General features: G+C 36.8%; 1 protein-coding gene across 1 annotated transcript; it reads left to right on the forward strand.

Moving 5' to 3' along the window:
• The first annotated feature begins 5687 nt into the window (after positions 1-5687).
• Positions 5688-7229, forward strand: LOC127123386 (uncharacterized). Its single transcript, XM_051053606.1, has 2 exons — positions 5688-7162; positions 7213-7229. Exons 1-2 carry the CDS (start codon positions 6127-6129, stop codon positions 7227-7229), a joined length of 1053 nt encoding a protein of 350 aa, XP_050909563.1. The 5' UTR covers positions 5688-6126.
• The last annotated feature ends 5649 nt before the right edge of the window (positions 7230-12878 follow it).

Consider the following 12878-nt stretch of genomic DNA (forward strand, 5'->3'; position numbering starts at 1 on the left):
CCTCATTTTTATGTTGGTACATAGGCACAAGTCCGAAGGTCTTGTCAAACACAAAAAATATAATTAATGAATTGTTTTCTCATCCCCACACTCTATTTATTGCAAACATCATTTTATACCAAAACACATATACACACAAACAAAAGGGCTCCCTAGGAGTACCTAGGACACTTTGGGTGCCAACACCTTCCCTCTGTGTAACCAACCCCCTTACCTATAATCTCTGATATTTTATTAGTTTTGATTTGAAAACTTCTTATATTTGGGTTTTGTTCGTATTTTTCCCTTTTCCTTTGGAAACAATAAAAGCGCGATGGTGACTCTGGTTTTATTGACGTTAAGTTTATCCATAGCTTAATGGTCATGAATTTACCAGTACAGAACCTCAAAGTCCTTGCGTTGAAGACGACCATGCAACATAGGGAAACCCAATTATTTCTTTAGAGTAAGAGTTTGCTTGATACATGTGCTAGTGACAATTATACCCATTTTAATCATCTTAGTGGTAGTGGAGAAGAACACCTTTGATTTAGCAACGTTTACTTTTAGGCCAGAAAACATGGCAAAACGATTCAAGATATCAAAAATGATCACTGCCTGGGAGTTATAAATCTTCACAAAAAGAAAAAAATCAACAGGAAAAAAATAAATGCAATAGAGGATGTCCATTACGAGATAACCTAATAGGTTTCCAATGGTCTTCATTGATTTCCTTGATGATTGTATACGACAAAAATTTCATGTAGATAACGAAGAGATAGGGTGAAAGGGGGTCATCTTGATGTAAACCTCTAGTTGAAGGAAAATTTGGTAGCCATCACCCATTCGAAATAATAGACATTCAGGAGCTAGTTACACAGTGCATGAGCAACTGTGTAGTAATGGGAGGAAACTTGTTTCACTTTAAACAAAAGTCTGAGAAATACAAACTAATATGATCATAGACCTTTTCAAGATCTATTTTAAACATCATGTCAACTTTTTTTCCTTTTTAGATTTATGCATAGAATGAATTTCTTCTTGGAGGATAATGGTATTATCAGTTGTCTCTTTGTCAAGAAAAAACTACTATGGAAGGGTCCAACTATCTAATTAGATAAGGATTCAATATGCTCACCATAATCTTCATAATAAGCTTGTAAATAGTTTTGCACAATTTAATAGGTTTGAATTCCTTAAAAAATTTAGGGCATTCCACTTTAGGAATTAATGTGATAAGAGTCTCAGAAAGAGAGAAGTGAAAACTATTTGTCACAAAAGCATCTAATATAAGTTGGACAACTTCGTCTCCAACTATATGCCAAAATTGTTTAAAGAAAATACCCTGGAACCCATCAGGTTGGGCGCCTTAAAAGGATGCATTTTATTTAACGCATAAGTAACTTCTTACCTCATTACCTGTTGAATCAAAGAGTGTTGGGCTTCTTCATTAAGGATCAGAGTCAACTACTTGAGTCACCCATACTAGGAGGGAGTGTAGGATATGTAGTGTAGAAAATACTTTTAAAAAAGTCAGTGCTTATTCCTTGAGAATAGTATCATAACTGCATAAAACACAATTAGGAAGATGAAGGTCGTGGAATTTATTTCTCTTCCACGTAACTACCGTCTTAGTAGGAAAAAACTTGGTGCTACGATCTCACAATTTAATCCAATCATCTCTTGACTTTTGATAGCAATGAATCTCCTCTTCTGTAGGATCTCATCATACTCCTGCTGAAGCTCTTGTTGGAGATAACTAGTCTTGTTGAATCTATTCTCTCCAAAGAGAGTTAGGTACCCAAGAGTCTCTTCTCAATATTGTGCTTTTGTTTGCTGATATTTCCAAAAGTTTCCTTATTAAAAATGATAGAATCATGCTGCATATTTTGGAGACAAATAACAATGTCATCTGGGGATTTCCCCAAGCATTCTGGACTATATTAGAGTATTCCATGTGAGTGATCCAAGCTGCCTCAAACCTTAAAGGACGTGGCCCATAGTCTTGGAAGGGAAGGCCACACCTAAGGAGGATGGAGTTGTGATCAGAATGAAATGTGCACAACACCTCAAAATATGCATTAGGGAAAGCCATACACCAAGCAACATCAACTAGGTCCATATCCAGCTTGTGGTAGACCATTCAATTACCAGTACAAGGTCTATTCCCAGTGAATTTCCCACCATACATGTCTACTTAAACTATATTACATTTATCAATGAAATTCAATAAAGCAGTTGCCTGAGAATGTTTAAAATTACCTCCTTTTTATTCACTCAGATGAATGATGTCGTTAAAGTCTTCAATCAGCATCTAAGAGGCATCAATAGTGTTCCTCCGGTCAATGATATGGAGCCATAGGTCAATACAACAAGTGTACATGGGATTAGCATAAATTCCAGTTACATACCAAGAAGGAGTTTCCAATGATAGCTTGATAGTAATTATATCCATAAGAGATCATGCACGATAGTTATAATATTACTACCATTATGATTTAACACCCAAATTCCCCCAGATTGACCATGCGCATCCATGTAGTGAACACCCACATATCCAGCTATATCCCATAAAGATTCGATCATATGAAAACCAATGTGTATTTCCATAACGGTTAGAAAAGTTAGAGGTTATTTTATAACTCATTCCATCATGTGTCTTTTAGCCCTATTATTATAGGCCTCCCAAATATTCCAAGAGAGCAAAATGACTTATTCGAAATTTGACATAACTAGTAAAGTTGATGGAGGTGACAAAGCAAGTCCCAAACAAGAGAAAACTTATGTAGTTGGCTCTTATTCAATGGGAGTTTTGAGAACAACTTCCTCTTCTTGAGTAGCACCGTCATACATAGCGCAGTGGTTATTTACATCTGACTGACTTGTTGTCAATTTAAAATGCAGAATGTTGTATCGTGTGATGCTCTTTAAACCCAATTTACTATGGGAACAATAAAGGTGTATTTAGCAGTACTAGGCACACCCTTTTATGTTGGGTAGGAATTAAAAGTTGGGCCGGTTTTGTGAGAAGGACCAGCAAGAGTAAGGCATGGTTCCCAAACGGCAGACTTTGCCTTGATGCATGGATCCCCTCTGTGTGTTGGCGGACACGTGTTTGGGGTAAGTCCACTTTTATCAAATCGCTGGTTTTTTGGAAATTGCGTCAAGTCGACTAGGTCCAACAGTTTTCCTGCCACTGTTTTTCCTTTTAAAGAAACATCAACCTTCATGTTTTAGAACTCTCTGGATCTCTATGCGCATTATTGGATAAAGATTTCCCTTGACCATAATTGACTCTTTTGTTGCATTTTTTCCTCTGCACCATCAGCTAATAAACATGAACTACATTTCTTTTACCTGATTCTTTTGCTACAATCTTGGTGCCATCATCGCCTACTTATTGAAGCAATTATGTTAATCTTTGGTCATGGAAACCCTTGTTTTCCAGCGGGCCTCTTGGTTGCGCCACTGTAGGAACGACTAACTGCGTCATATTATTTGGTGTTTTCTTACAATAACATGTGTGATGTCCAAAAAAGCCACAACTAGCTAAAATAATGTGAAGACCTTCTTACTGCATGTTAATGACCATTAACATTGACCTTTATGACAACCGGCAAGGTAAGATAAATCTCCCCACAAATTCTGGCAAATCTTCCCATCTCTACGTTCAGAGTGTTAGTATTTACCTTAACAACAATAGATGTCAAACCAAGAAGGACAATTTCATCATGATACAATAAGTTAAGCCCTAGAAATCGAATCTAAACCAGAGTCATCTCCACTTTTACGAAAGGAGATGCAAAGTCTGGATTTTATCGAGCCACTACCCAATAATGGTCAAAAAACATCCACGGGCCTTCTGACATGATTTCTACCTATCTACGAGCAGTTCGCACTTGACCATAAAGAAACCATTATCAACGTCTATGTTCTCAAAACCTCTGGTAAGTTTCCACATCTTCTTCAACTTGTCTTTCATCAAATAATAGCTCACGTTCTTCTCAAGGAGTTTAATGACTTAGCCTCCTTCTAAGAATTGCACGGTTCCTACAAAAGTTTCACATCCATCGTGACATTTGGTAGCAATCGGTTTCCTTCTTCAAGAGAGACTTTCATAAGTCCCTTTTCAATCAGGTTCACTTTTCCCTTTATAATAGTGCCTCTTTGACCTTCAGTGAGAATATTCGGGAACGATGGTATAAGAGGCTTAGATGCACCTTCATTTGACGGCTTGACCAGTGACGGTGTGTAAGCAGAAAAAACAAAGAGCTTCGTGAGAAAAACCTTCTTTTCTTTTCTCTAACTAATTCTCTCAAATTCCTCTCTTTTCTCTAACTAATTTCTCAAGATAATGTACTATTAGTTGAAATGATTGCAAACGGTGCAAGTTTACAAAATCTCCAACTTTAAAATTACTTACAAGTTACAAGGAGTTTCCAATCCCACACTCCTTATGGTTACTATACACAACCCATATCATGATCCCATTGACGACTCATTCGAAGGTAATTAAAAAGAAAAGAAAAAGAATATAAATCGATAATGTTAAATAATTGTACACTAACAACCAATCAATAATATATATCTCGTTAAATCACATTTATCTTTTAAAATTATGTTGATGACGTGACAAATTAATGAATTCCTATTAGATAATAATATAAAACTATTTTATATTTTTGTCAATGAACTACATTTAATCTCAATTAAAAAAATCATGAAAATAGACCAGTTTGGCATGGATTTAAATAATTGCTTTTTTTTATAAAAAAAACTAACTTAAAAGTAATAAAACTATTTTTGGCATTTTTTTTATAATTAAAAAAATAATTTAGAGGAGAGGGAGTGTGTGTTTGGTTCTGATTAAAAAAATAAGCTTAATATTCAATAACTTATATGTTTATTGTTTGATATTCTAACCTAATAAAAATCAAATAATTTTTAAAAATAATTTTTAAATTCAATATTCTAAATATTTATTAGATTTTAACATAATTAAAATTATATTTTTTTGCAATATTTTCATACATGATTTTAAAAAAAATATCAATATAATTTTATTTAGAGCATTTTTTTTTAAAATGTTATTATTCATAAAGAGAAATATTTAAAATTAGTTTTGTGGTTGACGTCATGAAGTGACGAAATGAGTTTTGTGGTTGACGTCCTGAATTGACGAAGAACATAAGATTGTTGATGAATGCGTAGTTTTTTGAGTTGACGTTCTTGAAGATACGAAGAGCACACGATGAAGATAATGGGTAATTGAAATTTGATTTTGTTGAAGGTTGTTGACAAAATTGAAGTTTTTTGAGTTCAATGTCTTGAAACAGTGAAGGTGGTAGATGAAGTTGTAATTTTTAGGGTTGACATTCTTGAAGATAAAAATAAAAGATTGAAAAGAGAGAAAACAAAAGAAAAATAAAGATTTTATTATTGTTGAGTATGGATAATATAATGAAATAGAAAATCTGTGATGACAAATAAGAAAGAACCACGTGAAGATTGGTGGCCGTTGATAGAATTCTTGATTTTGCAAGAGATGAAATTTTGAACAAAATCTTGCAAAGAGATATACATGATAGAATAGAATATTTGATTATTATTAGTCATAAATAATTTCCTATAATTAGGATTGTATCATAATTACATACGTTACACATTGTTGTATATATACCCTATTCAGATTAATGAAAAGGAACGCATTCCATTATCTTACATGGTATCAGAAAAACAAAACAGAAGCGTTCCTCATTCTCCTTCGTGAAGCAGCCGCCGCCGCCTTCCTCATTCTCCTTCGTGAAGCAGCCGCCGCCGCCGCCACCGGACCTTCGTCCTCTACATACCGCCGCTGCCGCCGCCACAGGACCTTCGTCCTCTACATACCGCCGCCGCCGAACACATCCTCTTTTCTGTTCGCGCCGCCGCCGTCGCACCACCGTGCACGAAAACCACCGCCGAATCCGCGGATTGTTCTGGTTCTTCGCCTCTGTTCGCAATTCAGATCTCCTTTCTTTTGGGTTTCACATCTCTGTTCCGACGATAGCACACCACAACGCCGTGATTTCTCTCCTCTGCGCGTCCGTGTTGTCCACTGTTGTTGTATTCTACTCGTGAATTGTTACTGTGAAACAAGAAGCAGTCATGTCTGATTCCGAAAACAGCAATAGCGACCACAATACTCAGAAAACTCCCACTGTAGCCAATGTTTCCGAGCAGTCCGTCGCTGCCACCGGTGTTTCAAAACATGATTTTCATCCCGCTCTTGCTGTCTCCAACATTAGGAACCACATTCCTATTATTCTTGAGATGGAAAAAGATCAGTATGGAACATGGGCCGAGCTTTTCCGAATTCATGCTCGCTCACATCGAGTCTTGCATCACATTGTTCCATCTACGGAAAAAGCACCTCCAGCCCCTACCGATGCCGAGCATGAACAATGGACCACTCTTGATGCCACCGTTCTCCAGTGGATTTATTCCACCATTTCTACTGATTTGCTGACCACTATCCTGGAACCCAACTCGACTGCAGTAGAAGCTTGGAATCGCTTAGAAGATATCTTTCAGGACAACCAAAATGCTCGAGCTGTCACTCTTGAGCAAGAGTTTTCTAACACTCGTATGGAGGATTTTCCAAATGTCTCTGCTTACTGTCAGCGTCTTAAGATGCTTTCTGATCAATTGAGAAATGTCGGCTCCCCTGTCAACAATCATCGTCTTGTCCTTCAGCTGATATCGGGTCTCCCAGAAGCTTACCGTAGTGTTGCCACCTTGATTCGCCAGAGTAATCCTCTCCCTGCATTCTATCAGGCTCGTTCAATGCTCACTTTGGAAGAAGCCGGTATGGCTAAGATGGCAAACACAGGCTCTCATGCTGCCATGCACACCACTCAGTCAAAACCTATTGAAGACACCTCTCAGCGTGGCAACCGCCGCCCCAACAACCGTTCTCGTTCTCGTGGCAACCAGAGCCGCGGAGGGGGACGCAATAACCGCAGTGGTCCTCAGCCTGGAGCTCCGAACACTCCTCCATCATGGTCCTCTCCTCCTTGGCAGCAGCAACAACAGTACCCAGCTTGGCAACCATGGGGTTGGACTCCACCACCATGGGCTATGCCACCGTGTCCATATCCCACCTCTCAGTGGGCACGCCTTGCCGGTCCTCCTAAGCAACCAGGCATTCTAGGACAACGTCCTCAGGTGTATGCAGCCTCTACCTCCTCTCAGATACCGACAGACATTGAGACCGCAATGCACACAATGTCACTCCACACTCCTGACAATCAGTGGTACATGGATACGGGCGCAACATCTCACACAGCTGCATCACAAGGTAATCTCTCGTCTTATTTTCCTATAAGTAATTCAAATCAGAAAGTTATTGTTGGCAGTGGCCATGAAATTCCAATTCACGGCACCGGACACACACAAATAACCACATCTCACCAACCACTTCACCTTAAACATGTCCTGCATGCCCCGAAAATTATTAAAAATTTAATTTCTGTGAGACGACTCACCACTGACAACAATGTTTCTGTTTCCTTTGACCCTTTTGGTTTTACTGTCTCTGACTTTCAGACGGGGATCTCCCTTCTCAGATGTGACAGTCGTGGAGATCTTTATCCAGTTACCACTTCTCCTAGTTTTGCCGGTCTCACTTCCAGTCTCTGGCATAGTCGTCTTGGTCATCCTGGCGTGTCTGTTTTAAATTCCCTTCGCAAAAATAAGTTCATATGTTGTGAACCTTTTAATTCTTCTGTTGTTTGTGACTCTTGTGTTTTAGGCAAACAGGTTAAATTGCCATTTTTTGATTCTCAAACTACGACCTTGATGCCTTTTGATATTTTACATAGTGATTTATGGACGTCTCCAATTTTAAGCTCTGCTGGTCATAAATATTATGTATTATACTTAGATGATTTTACAAACTTCTTGTGGACTTTTCCTATTAGCAGAAAATCCCATGTGTTTGAAACGTTCAAGTCACTTACTCAACTCATTCAAACTCAATTTTCAAAAAAAGTCAAAACATTTCAATGTGACAATGGCGGTGAATATAATAATGAGCCTTTTCAAAAGTATTGCACAGATCATGGTCTAATTTTTCGTTTCTCTTGTCCACACACATCCTCACAAAATGGGAAAGCGGAACGTAAAATAAGAACCATTAATAATATGATACGCACTATGCTAGCTCATTCTTCTGTCCCCCCCTCATTTTGGCATCATGCTCTCCTCATGGCAACTTATTTGTTAAATATTATTCCCTGTAAAACACGTCATAATCAGTCACCAACACAACTTCTGTATCGTCGTGATCCCACATACACACACCTTCGAGTCTTTGGTTGTCTATGTTATCCATTATTCCCGTCGTCTACCATCAATAAGTTACAACCCCGCTCTACTCCGTGTGTCTTCTTGGGTTATCCACCGAATCATAGAGGTTACAAGTGTTTTGATTTGTCTAATAGAAAATTAATAATTTCAAGGCATGTTATCTTTGATGAAACTCAATTTCCCTTCACCAAGATACACTCCCCTTCACCTCACTCTTATCAATTCCTAGATGATGACCTTCACCCCTACCTTATACATCAGTGGCAAAATCAAATTTCACCACCTATTGCACATAACCAATCAACACCCACAAGCAAAATTGACCAGCCACTCCCCTCAATAAACCAACAATCATCATCTCCTACCTCTCAGACCAACCCACCGACTCCAATAAACTCTCCCACATCACCACAAATTCAACAACATCCACCTCCACTTACACGAACCATCACCACACGTAGCATGAAAGGCATTGTTAAACCCCGCAAAATATTTAACTTATCAATCTCTCACTCCGACCACACCATCTCTCCCATACCTAAAAATCCTAAACTAGCCTTATCAGACCCGAATTGGAAATCTGCAATGCAATCTGAATTTGATGCTCTTATTAGAAATAAGACGTGGGATTTAGTTCCCCGTCCTTGTGATGCTAATCTTATTCGATGTATGTGGATTTTTAGACATAAGAAGAATTCTGATGGCTCCTTTGAGCGTTATAAGGCTCGTCTTGTAGGTGATGGCAGGTCACAGATTGCAGGTGTGGATTGTGATGAGACTTTCAGCCCCGTGGTGAAACTAGCTACCATTCGAACAGTGCTCAGCATTGCTCTATCCAAATCATGGCCCATTCATCAACTGGATGTCCAGAATGCATTTTTACATGGTGATCTTCATGAGACTGTTTACATGCATCAGCCATTGGGTTTTCGCGACCTCCGTCATCCAGATTATGTATGTCGGTTGAAGAAGTCATTGTATGGTCTTAAGCAAGCGCCCAGGGCATGGTACCAACGCTTTGCTGACTACGTCGCCACTATTGGTTTTCGTCATAGCACATCAGATCACTCTCTCTTCATATATCGACAAGGTTCAGACATCGCCTACATTTTGTTGTATGTAGACGACATCATCCTCATTACCTCCACTCAGGTCCTCTGCAAATCAATTATGTCACTCTTAGCATCTGAGTTTGCAATGAAGGATCTGGGTCCTCTGAGTTACTTTTTGGGTATTGCAGTATCTCGTTATCCTGGAGGTATGTTTCTCAGTCAAAGCACTTATGCTTCAGATATCATTGCACGTGCTGGCATGGCGTCTTGTAAACCGTCAGCCACTCCTGTTGACACCAAACAGAAACTCAGCACCTCCTCCGGCACTTCTTATGAGGATCCTTCCATGTATCGGAGTCTTGCAGGGGCCCTACAATATCTCACCTTCACTCGACCTGACATATCATATGCTGTTCAGCAAGTTTGTCTTCATATGCACGCCCCTCGCACGGAACACATGCTTGCTCTTAAGCGCATTTTGCGCTATGTTCAGGGCACCTTACATTTTGGATTACATTTATCACCATCTCCTATTACAAAACTGATCTCCTACACTGACGCTGATTGGGGTGGATGTCCTGACACCAGACGGTCTACATCTGGTTACTGTGTTTTTCTAGGGGACAACCTTATTTCTTGGTCTTCAAAAAGACAACCTACTCTCTCCCGTTCTAGTGCTGAAGCCGAATATAGGGGAGTTGCCAATGTTGTCTCAGAATCGTGTTGGATTCGCAATCTTCTCCTAGAACTCCATTTTCCTATTCCTCAGGCCACTTTGGTGTATTGTGACAATGTTAGTGCCATCTATCTATCTGGTAATCCTGTGCAGCATCAGCGCACTAAGCATATTGAGATGGACATTCATTTTGTTCGGGAAAAGGTCGCGCGTGGTCAGGCTCGCGTCCTTCATGTCCCATCCAGACATCAGATTGCAGACATCTTCACCAAAGGACTTCCTCGCATTCTCTTTGATGATTTTCGGACCAGTCTAAGCGTCCGTGAACCTCCCGCTTCGACTGTGGGGGTGTGATAGAATAGAATATTTGATTATTATTAGTCATAAATAATTTCCTATAATTAGGATTGTATCATAATTACATACGTTACACATTGTTGTATATATACCCTATTCAGATTAATTAAAAGGAACGCATTCCATTATCTTACAATACACATGTGTAAAAGAAAACTAGAAACAAATAATTATGGAAATGGGAGCAAAAATTCCAATGTGAGAAAAGCCTATCATACTGAAATAATATATATATATATATATATATATATATATATATATATATATATATATATATATATATATATATATATATATATATATATATATATATATATATATATATATATATATATATATATATATATATATATATATATATATATATAAGCATAATTTAAATTTTAACATGGTTATCACATTCTTAATAAAATTTTAATAATTTATGAGAAAAGTGAATTACTTATTCAAATATTTTTATAAATTATGTCGAGATACAAAAAACAACATAGATTTATTTTAAATATTTTTATAAACAGTATTTTTTTTATCTTAAAATAAAAGTTTTTTAAAATTGTTGAACATAGATTAAAAATAATTGATTATCATAAAGGTATAGTATAATATATTATTTTAAAAATAGTGTAGACAATATTAATTAGGAGTAAAGTTGTTAAAATATTAGGAGTAAAGTTGTTAAAAATTAATTAATGTTTCCTTGAAAATGTAAAAACGTTCTTATTTTAAGATAAATTTGTTTGGCTAGAAAGACTCCTATCTTAGGACAGAGAGAGTATTATTTTTATATACGAAGAAAATCGCATTATTAATTCAAATATTTTTATAAGTGATGTTAAAATTCGGAAAAATTATTTATGATTAATTCAAATATTTTTATGTATGGTATTATTTTTATATATGGAAAAAAATATACTAAACGGTATTATTTTTATAAATCGGATTTTTTTTGTTTTAGTATTTTCTTAATTTGTGTACCAATGCACGTAACAACCCATTCCCGTGCTTCCGCATGGGTATTTTACTATTCAATTAAAAGAGAACACTGACCATCAATCCTAGGTGATGTAAGAATACTATTTAAAAAAAAAAACTTACCGACTTAAAACTGTAAATAGATTTTGTTTATGAAGTTTTACATGGTGGTGTTATGATATTCTTTGCAAAGGAATCATAAAATTGATTGAACAAAATTTGTTTTCTCTATCTCATTTACATATGAAATTCTATATTTACTATGATAGCAATTCAAGTTCTTTGCAGAATACCACTTAAGTTGGTTCCTTATCATTTTAGAACCACAAAAAAGACATTTAATGAACATTGCACATTGATTCGAAACACGGGATCATCACCCTTACCAAATTCGAAACAAGGTGAACAATGACTCCAAATACCCTACCAGTTTAGGACTTCTACATTCAAGTCCATTATGGTGCAACAATATTTCATGTCAAAGCATCATCATCAGCATGATTTGTTCGACTATGTAATAGTTGTGTATCGTAATGCAATGTTTTCAGAACTATTTTATTTTATTTTATTTTATTTCATTTCAGATCTTTCTGAACCAGCTCATTTTTCATTAGAAAAATATAAATATTAACAGAATACTACTAAACTCAAAGTATTCATAACTGAAGCTGTAAAAGAGAGCTCTTACATTTTCCTTTGAAAACAAGCATCCACTTCATCCTTGCGGGACACCCTTTAAGTTCTCCAAACATGACTTTTGCTTCAGAAGCTGCATTCCATCCAGAGATAACCAACTTCTCAGATACTTTCTCAGAAGGCGAAATGTTCCATAGCATTTGATGCTGCTCCACTGCATTTCATGATCCTCTCCAGTCCCAATGTATGTCAAAGATCCCTAAACTTTATTATGTTTATATGATAATCTCAGATTCTATCATATGCTAAAATCATTTATGCAATAGTTAAATCATATTTTCAAAACTGTTCTTAAAAAACATTTCCGAGACATAACCTTTACACCTCTTGCTCAGTAGTGTCAAGTAGAAAAAGATGGAAGTGATATCATCAAACCATGCGAGATGCTGTTGTCTCAAACCATTGAGCAATGCAGAACAGGAAGGTGAGGAAACACAACAAACAAAAGATTTCATCATATGTCAGATACCAAAGCATATTTTTTATAAATCAGAATAATTATTATTGTATTATTTGGTATGCAAACTACATCTTACCACATTTCTCAAAGTAAATACATAACAGCATAAAATGTTACTGGAAAATAGAACTAGAATGTTGACATAAAGAGTAAAAAGCACTAATGGAATCCATGCCCGTGGATAGATCTTTAGGTAAGCCAATGACAATAAACTTCAAGACAGAAAGTTCCAAGCCAAAATACAGTGTTTCATGTTTCCAATGGCATTTCCACCCCTTTGACACCAACTTATGAAGATCTTTAAGAATAAATCAATTCACATAAAAATGTATGTCCT

Source organism: Lathyrus oleraceus, chromosome 2 (assembly GCF_024323335.1).
Source record: "Lathyrus oleraceus cultivar Zhongwan6 chromosome 2, CAAS_Psat_ZW6_1.0, whole genome shotgun sequence".
Classification (NCBI taxonomy): Eukaryota; Viridiplantae; Streptophyta; class Magnoliopsida; order Fabales; family Fabaceae; genus Lathyrus; species Lathyrus oleraceus.

Coding starts and splice junctions, on each gene's coding strand:
- LOC127123386 (XM_051053606.1), top strand. CDS start 6,127: ATGTCTGATTCCGAAAACAGCAATAGCGACCACAATACTCAGAAAACT.